This window comes from Stegostoma tigrinum, chromosome 3 (genome assembly GCF_030684315.1).
Source record: "Stegostoma tigrinum isolate sSteTig4 chromosome 3, sSteTig4.hap1, whole genome shotgun sequence".
NCBI lineage: Eukaryota > Metazoa > Chordata > Chondrichthyes > Orectolobiformes > Stegostomatidae > Stegostoma > Stegostoma tigrinum.
The window spans coordinates 52,740,976-52,759,987 of NC_081356.1; the positions used below are offsets into that span (position 1 = coordinate 52,740,976).

General features: G+C 40.9%; 1 protein-coding gene across 2 annotated transcripts in view; it reads right to left on the reverse strand.

The window, feature by feature from the left end:
* The window catches only part of syk (spleen tyrosine kinase), a 162,244-nt gene that overhangs the window by 73,553 nt on the left and 69,679 nt on the right, over positions 1-19,012 (reverse strand). For both annotated transcript variants that reach the window (XM_048527487.2, XM_048527486.2), the window contains exon 3: positions 10,159-10,626. In XM_048527487.2, the coding sequence (XP_048383444.1) occupies positions 10,159-10,560 (402 nt within the window). In that variant the 5' untranslated portion in view covers positions 10,561-10,626. The remainder of the gene's footprint in view (positions 1-10,158; positions 10,627-19,012) is intronic.

Here is a 19,012-nt window from a genome sequence, read left to right on the forward strand (position 1 = left end):
TCCAGAATGGTTCTTCCTGTGAATTCTCAGCTCCACGCTTGCAGCCATGCGTCGACTCCTTCTCTCCATGCAGTCGGCCTTGCCCCTGCTCAGAGCTTGTCTCTCCCAGACCTCAGGTAGCTGCTACTGTTCTTTGTCCTCAGGAGTATTCTCACCCTCAACAAATGTTTGGACTCCTACATTACCTGTCTGTTTTTCCCTGACAACCTGATGGTCATCCAGTTATTTCTTTCCTCCAATTTCATTAGTTGTGATGTGTCCACCTTTCCAAACATGCTATCCCAGCCTCACAGAGGTACCACAGCATCTCCCACCATCGCCCAACCTCCAGATTGGATGGAAAGAAGATGGTGGTGACGTTAACAATCACTGAAAACATGTGAGCAATATTTTGGTGACAAATGTTTTAGCAGGCTGCAAAACTCTGAGCCTCTATCTGTCGGCCCACTGCTATATCTCCTTCTAAGAGCTGCAACCCTCCAATCACCCCTCATTTTCTGTGGGGAAAAAGGCCTATGAGGAGAAGGCTACTGCTGCTCCTGAATGTGGTGCTGCTGCTGTCAAATCATTACAGGGTAAAGTAAGTTTTTCTGTGACAATGCAAACAAATGAATAAAAAAAATTTTTACTAGGAAGTGATGTTTGATGCCAGAATATATTAGAGTACCAGAACATAGTCCGTATGGACATGATGGGCAATAGCATCCTGTCAGTGAGAGCAACTGAATTCATCCTGTTCGTTCGCTTATTCCTTGGAGACATGTAGTCTTTTTGCTTCAGTCCCTTATCTAATAGGCTTGCGCAAAACGAAGAAAAATTATGGGAAATACTGCTGCACACCACATCCAATATCTCAGCTATACAAGCTGAGCACGGGCCACAGAAACAAATCTTGATCACAGAAATGCCCTCCAATGCCTCCACACATGAAAGCAGTCAGTAATATTCTGAATGAATAGAAACATAGAAAATACGTGCAGGGCTAGGACATTTAGCCTTTCAAGTCTGCTCTGATATTCATTATAATTATTCCTTTTCCCCATATCTTTTGAATCCTTCAGCACCAAATGAAACTTAGCACCACACCCACCTTGAAGTCATACAATATTTTGGTCTCAATTGTGATTTTGTTGTTGCAAATTCCACAGGCTCACCACTCTCTGGGTGTAGAAATTTCTCCTTAGCTCAGTCTTAAATGGTCTATCCAATATTCTTAATGTGTTACCCTGGTTCTGGATTCCCCCACCATTAAGAGCATCCTAATGCGTCTACCCTATCTAATACTTTTAGAATTTGAACTACTGAACTCCAGTGAATACATCCTAGCTGATTTAGCCTCTCCTCATATCTGTCCCACCATCCCAAGAATCAGTCTGATAAACCATCACTTTGTTCTCTCTATAGGTAGTACATTGTTCCTCAGATAAAGAGACCTGAATTGCAAACAATATTTCAGGCATGGCTTCACCAAGGTAAGAAACTAAACACAAGCCCATCAGACAACGATCAGCCACCAGTCACCACTCCCCTCTTCCCTCTTTTCAGGGAATTGAATCTAGGTCTCCCGTATAGTTGGCAGGGCTACTGATCAAAACACTAATATAAAGATTCCAGAGTGCAGATCAAAAGAAACCTCCATGCAAAATGGGAAAATAAATTTCTGTTCGCAACTGTAAAGGATAGAGCACTTGTCTTATATGTTAGCAAAGTATGTTGATAGGTATAAAAAGCAATATAAAATGAAACCAGACCCATCAATGTGTAGTAAATTTAAGGATAGTTTTCCCTTGAGTTGCATACTTTGTCAACCAGCACCAAAAGGTAATACCTGAACTGATACATCATTTCATGTGATGAAGCACAATAAATTATTCACAGATGGTGAGGTAATTAAAGAAGTAATGGCAGTGGCTGCTGACTTTTTATTCAAAGGTTGTTAAAACAAAGAAAATATATTAGCAGCAATCCAAAACATTTGAATTGGTGCTTCCACAGTAGCAAGATGTGTGCAGTCTCAGTTCAGAGAAATATTTTAGCAACTATAGTGGAAAATGAAAGACTGGGAATGTTTCTCACTGCAGTTTGATTAAAGATTGTCACAGCCTATCTGCTTACTTTCGTGTGTGAGATTTTTAGGGACATAATATATGAGGATTTTCTCACCTTTTTACCCATTATAGAACAAGCTGAGAAGACGATTTTTATAAATTCAAAAGGTAAGTTTATGGGAAAACATTTCAACCACAAAACTGGTTTCCATCAAAGGAAGCTTGAAAACTCTAAAATAAGAAAAAGAACCTAGATACTGACGATCTGAGGCAAAAAACTGAAATTGCTGGAGAAACTCTTCAGGTCTGGTGGCATCTGTGGAGAGAAAGCAAAGTCCTGTGACCCTTCTTCAGAACTGAAAGTAGCCAGGAAAAGGTGGTATATATGCTGAAGACAGGTGCAGAAAGAGAAAGGAGTAAGCAGATAGGTGGATACAGAGGCCAGAAGCTGTTATGCAGACAAACAGATGGATGAAAGTAAGGCAAGGAGGGAGAAATGCTGATATTGGGGACCATGACATGGTGAAAATGGGTTGGCTGTGCTGAAAGCATCCTGTATCATGACAGGGCCTCAGATGTCATTTTGAGCAAAGGACATGGAAGATGATGTTTAGGTTTTAAAATTATTGAACTCAATATTGAGTCGGGAAGGCTGCCAGTGCCCCAAGTAGAATATGAGATGCTGTTCTTCCAGCTTGAATGAACCTTGCTAGAACACTGCAGCAGACCCAAGGCAAATGTTGATCAACAAACTTGGTGGTGTGTTGAGTGGCAGGATCTGGAAGCTCAGGGTCAATTTTATGCACAGAATTTACATGTTCCACACAGTCTGTGTTTCTTTCTTTCTGGCATAGAGAAGACCATATTGTGAGCAGTGAATACCACAGACTAGATTTAGGGGCAGCATGATGGCTTAGTGGTTAGCACTGCTGCCTCACAGCGCCAGGGACACAGGTTTGATTTCAGCCTCAGGGGACTGTGTGTGGAATTTGCATATTCTCCATGTGTCTGTGTAGGTTTCCACTAGGTGGTCCAGTTTCCTCCCACAGTCCAAAGAAATGCAGGTTAGGTGGACAGGCCATGCTAAATTGACGATAGCGTTCAGGGATATGTAAGTTAGTTATGTGAAATGCAGGAATAAGTTAGGGGATGAGTCTGTGTGGGTTGACCTTCAGAAGGTCTGTGTGGACTTGTTGGGCCAAATGGCATGTTTCCACACTGTGGGTATTCTATGATCTATGAAGTGCAGATAAATAGCTGTTTCTAGAGCATTGATTTGTGACAAGGGAGAAGGTAAATAGGTAAGCATTGCACCTTCTGCAATGCATGGCATGGTGCCAAAGGGATGTGGGGAGGTGGTTGATTGGAGAAGGTGTGGACTAGAACTTTCTAGTGGGTACAGGCCCCTAAAATAATTGTCTATTATTATCACATACCTGAGTGAAACGTCTACTTAGTTGCTTCTCTATTGCCCACTGGCTGAGACACTATGATACATGTCCAGCATTATGATTGTCCCCTTTCTATTCCTAACTCTACCCAAAAAGTGTCATTTGAATCACTTCAAACATGTGATCCCTCCTTACTACAGTAGCTGGCAATATTTCACAGCATTGATGAAGCAACATATTACACTGCAAAGGATTCTTTTCCTCAGTTACCTGCTGGGCAATTTTCTTATTTTCACCATACTATCGCAGCAGGACCAGATGACAGGTGCTTACTTCAATCACTCTATTATACTTCTGGACAGCTACTTTTAAGATCAGAGTTGATAAAAGCTTCTGGTAACCTGTGGCACATTTTCAATTGGGTTGGAGGGAAACAATCTACAGACAAGTTTTTAAAGGTTTTAAAGTTTTGTAACAATTAGTGCATACTAGTCAACTTTTATTTACAATCTATTTATCTTTTTTTGGATTAAAATTCTGCTCAGTTATATTTCATACTAACTGGGATATCACTTCCCCAAAAACCAAAGGACTGTAATTCTCCCACATCCAAACTCCTCCTCTTGCTCCTCCTACAGTCACAAGTTACAGAGATTCTGCCTGTTCTGCACCCAGTTCCTTCTTTATCCCAAATTACCATTTCCAGTTTATTCCAGTTCTACTTCTGCACTCCCACAGAAACTTGCCTGGTTTTTCCTCAATTCCCTTCTCTGTTTTCCCCAAATTACTTCCTCCCTTTTCTGTTTCCTAGTCTCCTTCAGCTTTTCTACTTCATTTAATGCCCTCCTTTTGTGGAACCATTGTATCAAATTCAATCATGATGATCCAAGAAGGGGACATAAGTTTAAATTAGTAAAAAAAAAATTGGGACAGATAGCAGTAAGCTGTTTTTTTCACACGTGGTCAATGCATTGAGTAAAATTTAAGATTGGGTTGCATAATGGAGGAAATAAAAGGGGAAACAGCTGAAGGCCAGAATAGATCAAAACTATCTGTCCATCCACTTGTCCATCTGTATTAATTGGCTATCAGTTTGTCCCTTTCACTTTGGCTTTTTTATAATCCAGCCTGAGAGTCAGCTGTCTAGTCCAGCCTGGTGGTTTTTAATTGCATCATCTGTAGAAGTTTTCAAACTGTTTTCCTTTGAAGTATTGAGAAGGATTGGATAACTAAATTTTCAGGATGTAATCACACAATCATGCAGCAACGTCAATAAATTTGAACAGCCTGAAGCAACCGATTTCTTCCGCTAACATATTAACTGAATCATTTCTGAATACATACGAGCAGTTTTTCACAATTAGTTCTAACCTCAATTATCTGCCTTCTGTCATAAAGATAGCGAGTTATCCTGAAGAGTGACTTCACAAACGTTAGTCATCCGCTGATGCTCTGTTGTTATTTGATATACTGAATTGTTAGTCACAGATCTAGTATATAGTGAATACATGGCGATAAATGAAATTTATATCTCACTAACATTAGGACAGTCAAAATTATAATTATGACATACAATAATTTGTCATGTATTCTCTTTCAATCACATTTTAAGTAGGTAACCAAAATTATTGCTGTCTATGTATGGTTCATATCAAATGAATGAAATCAAATTATCTGTTAGCTTTGTGTATCGCATGTAAAATAAACTGGGCATTTCAAAATTAATTCACATTATGTTTTGGGTTGCTACAAATTTATCGCAGAGGTAGCAATACTCTCCTAGTACTTGTTGTCATCTGGTTCTTGTGGTAAACACAAAGACATGTTTATTTCAGCACTTTATGGATTCTAGCTTCCAGTTTGGGGTCTAGCAGATTTGAATAGCCATCATTGGACTGTAAAATACTTACTCACATCAATTGCCATTCATTCATTGTTCCTCTGTTCCCTGATCTATTAAAAAAAGTTTCAAATTTATCATTGCAAAGTGTTTTTTAAAATTTATTCTCAGGCTGTGGTCAAGCTTACAAGACTGCCATTAATTACCTAAACCTTGTTGCCCCGAGGAGATGGTGGTAACGGAATGGCTTGCTGGGCCATTTCAGAGGTAAATTAAAAGTCATCAAGACTGGATAGGAACAGCTAAGTTTGCTTTCCTGAAGAATGTAAGTGGATCAGTTGCAACTTCACGAAAATCTAAGAATTTGTTAATTACTTCAACTTCTTATTTCAGAATTCAAATTCTCAATCTGAAATGGCATGATTTGAACTCTTTATTAGTCTGAAACTCTTGATTACTTATCCAGTAAGAAAAGTATTAAAATAGCATATCAACTTGAAAAATCCAGGTAAATGACTTCCATCATGCTCCACACTTTACCTTCAACCAGCTAAAAGATATGATCTAATCATGTATCCCACTATCATTTGTGGGAGCTTTTCGTTTCCTGCCACTTCAGGACACTACACTGTTCCCTGGCCAGTATCTCTGTTTCAGGCTGGCAGCAGTGCTCCAGCAAGGAAAGCTGGAAGAACAACACCTCAGAGATAGTAGAAACTGAAGATGCTGGAGAATCTGAGATAACAAGGTGTAGAGCTGGATGAACATAACAGGTAAAGCGGCGTCAGAAGAGCAGGAAAGCTGACATTTCTGTTTTGGTTGTTATTGCATGGAGGGGATGTTAGGGACGAGTTGAGTCCCTCAAGCCACGCCCCCATCTCCTACTTACTAGCCTCATCCTGTCCCCTTGACCTGTCCATCCTCCCTCGACTGACCTATCCCCTCCCTACCTCCACTCACCTTGACTGACTCCATCTCCACCTCTTTAACCTGCCTGTCTCCTCTCGACCTATCTTCTCCTCTATCCATCTTCTATCCGTCTTCCCCTCTCTCCCTATGTATTTCAGAACCCCCTTCCCCTCTCCCATTTCTGAAGAAGGGTCTAGGCCCGAAACATCAGCTTTCCTGCTCCTCTAATGCTGCTTGGCCTGCTGTGTTCATCCAGCTCTACACCTTGTTATCTTAGAGCATTACCTCATTTTCCTTTGAGGACCCTGCAATCCTCTGGACTCAGTATCATGTTCAATAACTTCAGGGTTCAAACTCCTCCATGTCCTAGCCCCTATCTTTACACACCAAGCCTTGTTATCATATAGTCAATAAATATGGAGTTGGAAAAGCACTACCAGTCACATCAGAGGAGCAGGAAATCCAACCTTTTGGGGTGAAACCCTTCATCAGGACTAGGGAGAGGGTGGGGAAGCCAAAAATAAATCGAGGGAGGGGTGTGGGGATGGGGTATGGTAGGCGAGATGGAGACAGGTGGATGCAGTTGGGGGGTTATTGTGGTTGCTTGGTGGAAAGGGTGGAGTGGATAGGTGGAAGATGTGGGAGAAAGATGGACAGGTTGCAGCTGGAGATATTTTGAAGCTGGTGAAGTCAATATTCAGACCATTGGGCTGTAAGCTGCCAAGATGAAATATGGGGTGTTGTTCCTCCAGTTTATATTTGGCCTCACTTTGACAGTGGAGGAGGCCAAGGTTGGACATGTCGCCAGGTGAGTGGGAGGGGTAATAAAAGTGGATGGCAATCAGAAGATTGTGTTGGTCAGTGCATGCAGAGCAAACATCACTTACAATGTACCATTAGCATAACCTGCTATATGAGAATTAGAAATTTTTAAAGTAATAGGCTACTTTCATCAGTAAAGAATAAAAAGAATTTGTTTTAGGAAGTAAAATAACTGTTTGTTGATAGTTTCCCAGGTGCAAACAAATATGTTATTATTAATGCTTGGTTGCTTCCCATAATCTACAAATATCCCAAGAGGTAAGTCACAATTTAATTGACAGCTCAAAGAGATAATTGTAAAAGTACTTATCTTTATTGTGGGATTATGAATACAATTCTGTTTTTTTTCCAGATGAAAACATTTGAAAGTTTTAAAGGGAATGACATGAATGGGTCTTTTATTTAGCGAAGGCTGTAATAGATATTTAGAACTTTGAGCTCCGTGGGTAGCCCTGCTGCCTCACAGCACCTGGGACTTTGGCTGAATTCCAGCCTTGGGCTGCAACGTGTGCAGAGTTTACATGTTCTCCCAGTGTCTGTGTGGGTTTCTGCTGGGTTCTCTGGTGTTCTCCCACAGTCCAAACATGTGCAGGTTAGGTGGATTGGTGATGCTATATTGCACCATTGGGTCTAGGGATGTGCAGGCTAGGTAGTCTAGTATTAGCATATGCAGGGTTATGGGCATAGGACGGGCAGGCTGGTTTTTAGAATGTTGGTGCTGGCCTGATGGGTTGAGTGTCCTCTAAAAATTAAAATAAATCTTTCCTTTGTTTCATTCAAAGTGGCTTCTATGATCTGTCCTTGGTGAGTATTGAAAGACCACTAGGTGGATGTTAGAGAAAACTATGGGTTGACAAGAGTTGGCACGTGATAAGTAGTCATTAAGGATGAATGAGGGGCATAAGGAAGGTATGTGGGGCAACAGGAGGGGGTGATTTGAGATGAGCCCTCTTCATGAATGTGGCATGGCGGGAAGGAGGATGTTGGGTGGAGGTGTGTGCGGGCTGAGGCCTAAAACATGAGCAACTACCTGGAACAAAGTCCCACGGAACATAGAAAGACCTTTTAATCCACCTGTCTGAGTACTTGGCAGCTTCAGTGGCTGCCTTTAATCTGTGCCTGAAGGTAGTAAATCTAATTCCGTCCCACACCCATGCCCCCATAATGTAAATGCTGCTGAAATTTTACATCTCATTCTATTCATCTTGGGGGTAAAATTCCTGGCCTTATTTTCCAAGGAGTTTGTAGCTTCCTTATTCCCCCCACTAAAATGTATGAGCCCAATCTTATCTGTTTTGAGAGAGATAATGGGAACTGCAGATGCTGGAGAATCCAAGAAAATAAAAAGTGTGAAGCTTGATGAACACAGCAGGCCAAGCAGCATTTCAGGAGCACAAAAGCTGACGTTTCGGGCCAAGACCCTTCATCAGACCCTCTGATGAAGGGTCTAGGCCCAAAACGTCAGCTTTTGTGCTCCTGAGCTGCTGCTTGGCCTGCTGTGTTCATCCAGCTTCACACTTTATTACCTTATCTGTATTGATGCTCATTTGCTAATTATCTCACTGTTCTGCAAAGGTATTTGTGTCTTCCTGCAATTTGTCACATGCCCTTGCTCTACAGACTGAATGTCTATTAAAGCCATAAATAGACAGTTAAGAGCCATTTTTGTATGAGGAAAGAAGCTTATCAGATTTTAACTTCAAGCATATCACCAAAATAACATTATTTTAGATTAAAATTTAACTCATTATGTCCACCACATTACCTTTATGTATCTTTTCTTCTATTTTCCATGAATTCAATAAGATTTTGCAATCATAACCTATCCTTTTGGAGGCTATGTTAATTATATTGTTGTAAAGATCGGGTTTAACTGCTAAAATGGTGGTATGTGCACAGCACAGAGCAGTTTGCTCTGTCATTTGACTATCATGTACAGTCTGTTAACAAGTGATGCTCAAAGTGACTGAGAGGTTTGACATGTGTTTGTACAAATCTTTAATGCTGGAATAATTTTATTAGATTTTGGTACATTTACAGATATTTTTCTTTTACATCCGTCATTCAGGAATCTTTCCGACCACTGATGTTAGCTACTTCGTCCATAGCTCCACAGAGTTCTTCTATCACTCATTTAAAATATAGGAAACATAGAAGCCAATCTTCTATCACTATTTCTTCTCGTAATGAAGTTTTCTAATATATGAAACAGTGCCACTGATCTCACTTAAATTAACATATTTTAGTAGGTTTAGGAATGTTTTCATATATACCATCAATTCATATAAATATTCGCCCTGAATACAAATCACTAGTTATAAAACAGTTATATCCAATAGGCATCCTAAGGTAGAGCGAAATGAACACACAAGCATATGAGTTAGGAGCACTGCATAGGCCTTTTGACTCCTTGAGCTTGCTCCACCATTTACTAAGATCATTGCTGATCTGACTATAACCTTAACTCTTCCTTCCTCCCCCTATAACCTTTCACCACCCTGTTTGCCAATAATCAAGCTTACCAACAATCTATCCACCTCTATCTTGAAAATATCCAAAGCCTTTGCTTCCACTACCTTTTGAGAAAGAGAGTTCTAAAGATTCATTACCCTCTGAGAGAACAAGTTTGCTTAACTTCTCTCCTCAATGGATGATCCTTTTTTTCAAAATAGTAACCCCTAATTCTAGAGTCGGCAGTTGTTCATTAGCTCGCTGAGCTGGTTGTTCCATGGTGATCAGACGTTTTGTTACCATTCGAGGCAATATCATAAATGTGACCTGTAATTGAAGCGTTTGTGTTCTTCTCAGATTTATATGATTCTCTGGTGTGGTGGATTGGAAATGACTACACCTCATTTCCTTTATTTCTCTTTCTTTGCAAGACACTTGACTATTCTTTCTCTGGATGAGAGGATAGGATGAGCTGAGCATTATCCACCCACCTTTAATATGATTAAAGTGTAAAATTTAAGTGGTCAAATGTAGCTGATCAAATAGTATAACCTTTTTGACTGTACTCACAACGTTGTCTCCAGTGCTTACACTCCATCCTGTGCTAAATCTTTGAGACTCACTCTACCACTTAATTCTAATACAGTACACAATGGAGATATATCTGTATAAAAATAACTTAAGCTCTTTTTATTACCTGTAGGTTCCACGTTTGTTGAACATATTCCCTGATTAGATGGTCTTTCAGGTCTTCAAATGGCCCAATTTTTGGTTCAATTCCTCTTGGTCGATTGCATGGTCTTTTCAGAAGACAGACAAGACCATCAGTCTCTTCAGTATGGTACTCAACAATATCTACTGGACTCTTATGGGACTTTCCTCCAGATATGAGATAACTTCCACTCAATTCTCTTTCTATTGTATAGTGATAGCACTTTCCATTATATGCCACACTCAAAGCAAAGCCCCCAAGGTAGTTGCGACTCTGACGCAAAAGGTAGAGGCCATTGGCCATTCCAGCCTGCTTCAGAAAGTCCTCTGCTTCATCTCGTGTGATGCTGCCATAGAAATAAGATAGATGATTTACCCTCTCAGCCATTTTATTAGTTGTAAATTATTATGTGCTACAACTGTTCCTTTGATCTTCTCAGTTATGATCCTTCCTCTGAAAAAAGAAAAGAACAGTTTGTTAGTAGAAGTATTAAAAATTGAAGGATTGAACACATCTTTAAATTAGATTAGATTAGATTACTTACAATGTGGAAACAGGCCCTTCGGCCCAACAAGTCCACACCGCCCCCAATGAACCTTAAATACTATTTTAAAATAAAAGCAACATAAACAAGGAAACCATGCATATAATGGATTATTTTGTTCATTGTGTACAGCATATTATTAAAAGGCACTTAATTCAAATAGTGAGAAAAAGCAGCTAACAATGCTTCTGTACCAGTCCTTATTGTAGCTATTTTGAAGCAACCTATTTAGATGTGATCTTTGGAGCAAATGGAATTTGAATCCAGGCCTCGTGACCCACAAGTAGGAACACTCCCATGGCTCACGGTGATGGCACCATGTTTAAGACAAAGTTGCACAACCAGTCAAGCGCTGTGTCAGGAGCTGCACTGCATAATTTGCGGCAATTGCCCTGGACTTGCAAAAAGAGAAACTGGTGTTCATTTTAGTGGATAGGCACCTGTTAGATTGGGGTAATACAGATATAGGCCACCCACTACCCCCAGGACAAGCAATGGAGACCATAATAATAGACCTAACCAGTCTGGTCCAAGATTGCCACCCAGATTAGTGAATTCTTAGTCATCCAAATGAATGCTTAGCACTGTAGGGAGAAAGCAATGGCTTTGTCACTCTGCCAGGATATGAGTCACTATATTCTCTCTGCTACCTCACAATCACTCACTTTATGCGCTGCACAAATCTTCCAACAAGGCTCATGCCCTACCACTCCTGATATTGTATGCAACATTGTCCTTTGCTCACTCTCACCCACCAAATCCTTACATGACTAACCCTACATGGCCTCTGCACTACCTACTCAGTGGTTAGCACTGCTGCCTCACAGCGCCAGGGACCCAGGTTCAATTCCACCCTCGGGAGCTATCTGTGCGGAGTTTGCACATTCTTCCCGTGTCTGTGTGTGTTTTCTCTGGGTACTCCAGTTTCCTCCCACAGTCCAAAGATGTGCAGGTTAGGTGGATAGGCCATGCTAAATTGCCTGTAGTGTTCAGGGGTCTGTAGATTAGGTGGGTTATAGGGGGATGGGTCTGGGTGGGATGCTCCAAGGGTCAGTGTGGATTTGTTGGGCCGAAGGGTCTGTTTCCACACTGTAGGGATTCTATGATTCTATATACTCTCACTCGCGGCACTTCACCACCTCTCCTTCATCAGCATGAGCATTTATTGCTGTGCCACTTATTTAATCCTTCCCTTTGTCTCTTTTGAGGAGAAAACAGTACACAACAGGGAAGAGAGAGCCCTGACCCTTACCAACACTACCTCCACCTATGGATTGATATGAGAGGTTGCCCTTGACTTACTGGATCAAGCTCCCTGACTGGCAAATGTCTCCCTGGACTTCACTGAGGACTACTCCCCTTAAATGTGGGGATATGGTTCTTTGCTTAAAACACATGAAGTGTATTTACTGCTTAAGTTGCTGGCACATATGCAGAAGTTAGAGTAATGAAACATTGTATTGTTGTCTTGACTGATGACTACTAACCAGCGTGACAAGCGGGCTGTCTTTGGGTCTGCACAAAAATGAAATATAACACTGCATAAGCTTTTAAGCTCAAACCATAAAAAGGCAAGTTAAGACAAGAATGCTGTAAGCTTCCAGGTAGGCACCATATCAATGAGCTCTAACAAAGCAAGTCAGAAGCATTGAGATGCCTGGTTCAATCCATGAGCTGTGTGCCTACATACAAAGTGTTCTTGCATCAGCCTTGTAATAAGAGCTGCCACTGTGCTCCCAAAGTGCAACATTAAAGTGCAGAACCGTGCAGTAAGTGAATTGGAGATGTGCCACGAGGGTGTGGATTGGCTTATACATGTTGAATGCTAGTATCTGTGGATCTAGCGTAAGTCTGGCTGCTGTGCTGGTATGTGTCCTGAGATATTGGTGTTGGATTTCCAAATAATGGTCTGGAGGAGCAAGTGAAAACTGGAGTCACAGGTTATTATTTAAATGTTCATGTCAAGAAGTCTCATTATTAGAACCTGCATATTAGTGATTTAAAGATTATGTAGTTATGAAGGGTGATAATGGGCAACAATCCTTGTTAATATCTGCTTCCTGCTCTGTAGTGAGATTCTCATCTCGACATCCAGAATTCTGTTGGAAAGTATGACTTGTTGCTTCCAGTGTCAAAAAAGTGTGATGATATTGTAGCTTTAAGAGTGTATTTTGTCCTTTTATTTGGAGAGGTTTTAAGGCAGAGATAATGTGCAGTCTGCCAGAGCCAGTACTGTAAACAACTTCTGAGACCACATTTTTAAAAAAAAATTCCAAAAACAGAAGCAGCCGAAATGGATGTGGTCAAACTCTCCAGAACTAGGATTTTTAGTTTTAACTTTCAACAGTTGTTGTTGGGGTCTTGAAGAAGAAGAAGCTATTTTTTCCCCTCTCTCAGTTACAGCCAAAAGCTTGAAGACCTCTTCCTATTCTGGAGTTGCATGTGAGACAATCCGTTTTCTGAATTTGCCTTTTGCCAAGGGTGTATTTATGGGATACTACAATATTAGAATAGTTAATTATTAATAGTTACTATTCCTATTATTCTGTTATTTATTCCAATACAGCTATGTTATTCCAATTCCTTCTTTCATTTATTGTACTTTAATTATAATGGATGAATAAAGTGTGTTTTGCTTTAAATCTGGTAGTCTGACTAATTGAATTGTGCGCAGAATGCAACGTATCTTTAAAGTAAGAAAATATTAGGGTCTAGACTATCCTCTGAATATTTTGAGGGGATTTGGTCTAGTCCATAACAAAAGGCCTTTTTTGATTTCTTGTGCGATACGCTCAGACTTCTTGACATAGCCCCATGTTTTGCAGCGCTTGTAAGATTTGGCCCATAAATTAGACATGAGGCCAGAATTTCTCCTTCATGCATTTCCCTGCTCATTGAGAATATATGGTGTTCATCCTTTTCAATATACAATTTCTTAGTACACCATGTTTAGAACGTCGTGGCATGTCACAGATTAGTATAGTTAAAATTATATACATGTGTTCATTGTTTATACAACTACGCAGATTTATTCCCTGCTTTTGAATTCTGAGACATTCCTCCTTAGCAGAGACTTATGGATTTTTGGCTAATATTGAAACTGCATTCAAGTTAATCAAGCTAGCAAGTCAATTTTCTATCTCACAATGATCAGTATCCAAATTATTCAAAGTGTTTTTCCATTTAGAATTCACAAATGCTACTAATATTAATTTTTTAGCTGTTACACTTCAACATCAATTGCATTAATGGGCAGCAAATTATGTGAATTATTTATTGAGTCAGAAAGTAATTGCACTTTGCTGCTGCGGATCTTCAAATTATAACTCTTCCACTTGCCTCCACTTTATGAAGCCTTGTGAGAAAGTTATTGAGCAGCCATAGGCGTAAACAGAATTGAATTATGCATGGGCATTCAGGTCAGAATGTGGCAAGGAGTACAATGGACAGGCAACTGTCCACATATTGGTCTAGTGTTTAGTTCATTTATTTTTAAAGCTCTACCCATTTCTCTCACATACAAAGTTGCTTTGTTGAATTGTTTCTGTCTGGGACTGTGGTGTTTGTGCTGAAAAGTTGCATTACAAAATTGTTTTGCATTTGCATACTAGCTGAAATAAGTATCACCAGTCTGCAACACAAGCTCGTGTTAAGCTTCATTTGCACACCAGACTACTAGAGGTATGGACACATGGTTATAATGAATGCTTACAGCCATTCAGTGCCTCAAGCCTGTTCTGCCAATCAGTGAGATCATGGTTGATCTGCAGCCTAACTCCACTTACCTACCTTTGGCCCATATCCTTTAATACCTTCACGTAACAAAAAAAAATGTATCCCATATAGGTCTGAAGCAAAACCTCAAATTTGATCGTATTAAATAGATTGAAAGAAAATAGATACATTTATTGATGCAACAATATAATTGTAGATCAGACACCTCCTAGTTAACATGAAATGGATCAGTTCTTGGATCTCTTCCAAATGAATAAGTTACTTCTTCTACAAAGAGAGGAGATCCTATCACTTTCACTGTATTGCTAACGTGCACTGACAACTAAAAGTGAGAAACATGTTGTAACACTTCAACATTTCTGACACTTTTACAGTGGTAGAAATATTTAAACTTTGCAACATTGGGAATACATCAAAATAATGCAGCTGAATGTTGCCATAATGGATTTAAATTCTATTTGCAGCTTCATTTCTTATCATATCATATCACAGTATCACTTATAAATCATATATTATGACCAGTAAAATTTACAACGCTTTTAAACGAGAACCAAGGCAATGTTATTTTTTTTGTTGAAGAAAGAAATATTTGTTAGGGATGTCAATGTCCCTGGTTCTGAAATTTCACTGTCAATACTATTGAGAATACAGCTCACTTCATTGTTACATAATCACACACAGAATAAGGTCATTCAGCCTACTGTTTCTGTGTTAGCTCTCTGTTGCAAAGTTGGGTAGATTAGAGATATTTTTTTTAAAAAGTCTGCAAGCAGCAGCAGATGCCCAGAGAGTTCTTGAAATTGAGACACTGTTCCAAAGGCTATACTGTTAGCAGGCAAATCAGAATTTTTACCAAGATAACAGGTTTTTGAATTTAGCCAATTAATTTAAACCAGGCCCTAGATACCAAAACTCAATTAAATTTAAACCTGATGGTTTTGACAACCTAGGACCAATCTTACTATAATAAATTAATTGATCATCAAGGGTATAACAGCAGAGAGCACTTGAAAACTGGTATGTGAGCAACTGCTATCTGTTAAGAGTTAACAACCGGCAGCCCTAAAGAACAAATCACTAGCTCTCACAGAATTCTCTAAGCTCTCCAAAAACCATCATTTGCCTAAAGGTACAGTGATACTCTTGGCTAATATTCCTAACACAAGCGTTTGACAGAGAAAGACATTCCTGACTGAAGAACTGCAGAGAAGGCACTAAACATTCCAGAAGAGTTACCTGGATGTAATTTCCAGAGACTAAGTTTTAAGTTTTTTCTTAATATTAATTTGGTTTACATAAGTGGGACTTATATTTATTAGAATAGCATACCATTATAATTTTGTTCTATTGGGGAATAGTTAGCAGCTAAAAGGGGAATTGCTCAGTTTAGTAGTAGTTCTGTTAATTTGTTCACTATTAGAGTTAGATAAATTGTTACTTTTTTTATTCATTTGTAGGATGTGGGCAAGGCTGGCTGGCCAGCGACTCTTGCCCATCGCTAGTTGCCCTAGAGAATTTGGTGGTGAACTGTTTTTTTGAACTGCTACAGTCCTTGTGCTGTGGGTTGACCACAATGCTATTAGGGAGGGAATTCTAGGATATTGACCCAGTGACAGTGAAGGAATGGAGATATATTTACTCGTCAATATGGTGAGTGACTTGGAAAGGAACTTGGAGGTGGCGGTGTTCCCATATATCTGCTGCTCTTGTCCTTCTAGATGGAAGTGGTCGAGGGTTTGGAAGGTGCTGTCTGAGGATCTTTGGTGAATTTCTGCAGCGCATCTTGTAGATAGTACACACTGCTGCTATTGAGCGTCAGTGGTGGAGGGAGTGAATGTTTGTAGATGTAGTGCCAATCAAGCGGGCTGCTTTGTCCTGGATTTTGTCCAGCCTCTTAAGTGTTGTTGTGGCCACACTCATCCAGGCAAGTGGAGAATATTCCAGCATGCCCCTGGCTTGTACCTTGTAGATGGCAGACAGGCTTTGTGGAGTTAGGAGGTGAGTTATTCACCACAGTATTCCTAGCTTCTGACCTGCTTTTATAGCCACTGTGTTAATGTGGTGAGTCCAGTTGAGTTTCTGGTCAATGATAACCTCCAGGATGTTAATAGTGGGGAATGCAGTGATGGTTATTCAGTTGAATGTCACGGGGCAGTGGTTAGATTATTTCTCGTTGGTGATGGTCATAGCCTGGCATTTGTGTGGTGCAAATGTTACTTGCCACTTGTCAGCCCAGAGCTTCAGTACCTGAGGAGTCACAAATGGTATTGAACATTGCACAATCATCGGTGAACATCCCCACGTCTGAACTTATAATTCTGGGAAGGTAATTGGTGAAGCAGCTGAAGATGGTTGGGCTGACGATACTACCCTGAGGAACTCGTGCAGAGATGTCCTTGAGCTGAGATGATTGATCTCCCACAGCCACAACCATTTTCCTTTGTATCAGGTATGACTCCAACCACCAGAGCGTTTGTCCCTGATACCCATTGGTTACAGTTTTGCTAAAGTTCCTTGATGCCACACTCAGTCGAATGCAGCCTTGACATCAAGGGTTGTCACTCTCCCCTCACCTCTGGAATTCAGCTCCTTTGCCCATGCTTGAACCAAGGCTTTAATGAGATCAGGAACTGAATAACCTGCTCAGTGACACCCAGTTTGAGTTGGCGGAACTCAAACTGGGTGTCACTGAGCAGTTTATTTCTGATCAGGTGCTGCTTGATAGTGCTGTTGATGACCTTTCCATCACTTTACTGATGACCGAGAGGAGACTAATGGGGCGGTAATTGGCCAGGTTGGATTTGTCCTGCTTTTTGTGTACAGGACATACTTGGGCATTTTCCACATTGTTGGGTAGATACTAGTGTTGTAACTGTACTGGAATAGCTTGGCTAGGGGAGTGGCAAGTTCTGGAACACAAGTCTTCAGTACTACTGCCAGAATGTTGTCAGGGCCTGTAGCCTTTGCATTATCCAGTGTCTCCAAACGTTTCTTGATATCATATGGAGTGAATTGAATTGACTGAAGACTAGTATCTGTAATGCTGGGGACCACTGGAGGAGGCCAAAATGGATCATCCAATCGGCACTTCTGTCTGAAGATTGCTGTGAACACTTCAGCCTTATCTTTTGCACTGATGTGCTGGGCCCTTCCATCATTGACAATAGGGATATTTGTAGAGCCTCCTCCTCTAGTGAGTTGTTTAATTATCCACCACCATTCATGACTGGATGTGGCAGGACTGCAAAGCTTAGATTTGATCAGTTGGTTGTGGGATCGCTTAGTTCTGTTGCTTTTGCTGCTTAGGGTGCAAGTAGTCCTGTTTGGTGGCTTCACCAGGTTGATACCTCATCTTCAGGTGTGCCTGATGCTGTGCCTAGAATGCCCTCCTACACTCTCCATTGAACCTGGGTTGATCCCCTGGCTTGATGATAATGGTTGAGTGGGGGATATGCCAGGCCATGAGGTTACAGATTGTGCTGGAGTACAATTCTGCTGCTGTTGATTGCCCACAGCGCCTCATGGATGCCCAGTCTTGAGTTGCTAGATCTGTGCGGTCTGTCCCATTTAGCAGGGTGATAGTGCCACACAACACGATGGAGGTTGTGCTCAATGTGAAGCTGGGACTTTGTCTCCACAAGCACTGTGCGATGGTCACTCTGACCGATACTGTCATGGCAGATGCAACAGGATGAGGTCAAGTATGTTTTTCCCTCTTGTTGGTTCCCTCACCACCTGCTGCAGACCCAGTCTAGCAGCTATATCCTTTAGGACTCGACCAACTTGATCAGTAGTACTGCTGCCAAGCTACTCCTGGTGGTGGACATTGAAATCCCCCACCCAGAGTACATTTTGTGCCCTTGCCATCCTCACTGCTTCCTCTAAGTATTGTTCAACATTGAGGATAGTGATCTATCAGCTGAGGGAGCATGGTATGTGGTAATCAGCAGGAGGTTTCCTTGCCCATGTTTAACTTGAAGACATGAAACCTCATGGGCTCCAGAGTCAATGTTGAGGACTCCTACAGCAACTCCTTTCTGACTGTATACCACTGTGCTGCCCCCTTTGCTGGGTCTGTCCTGCCGGTGAGACAGGACATATCCAGGGATGGTGATGGTGGTGTCTGGGACATTGTTTGTAAGATATGATTGCATGAGTATGACTATGTCAGGTTGTTGCTTGACTAGTCTGTGAGACAGGTCTCCCAATTTTGGCACTAACCTCCAAATGTTAGTGAGGAGGACTTTGCATGGTTACCGTTGTCTTTTCCAGCGCCTAGGTCAATGCCAGGTGATCTGTCCAGTTTCATTTTTTTCAGTCTTTGTAGTGATTTGTACACCTGGGTAGCTTGATAGGCCATATCAGAGGGCAGTTGGGAGTCAACCACATTACTGTGGATCTGGAGTCACATGTCAGCCAGACCAGGTAAGGATGGCAGATGTCCTCCCCTAAAGGACATTAGCGAACCAGATGGATTTTTCCAACAATGAGCAATGATTTCATGGTGATCAGTAGGCTCTTAATTCCAGACTTTTTTTTGAATTCCAATTCCACTAGCTG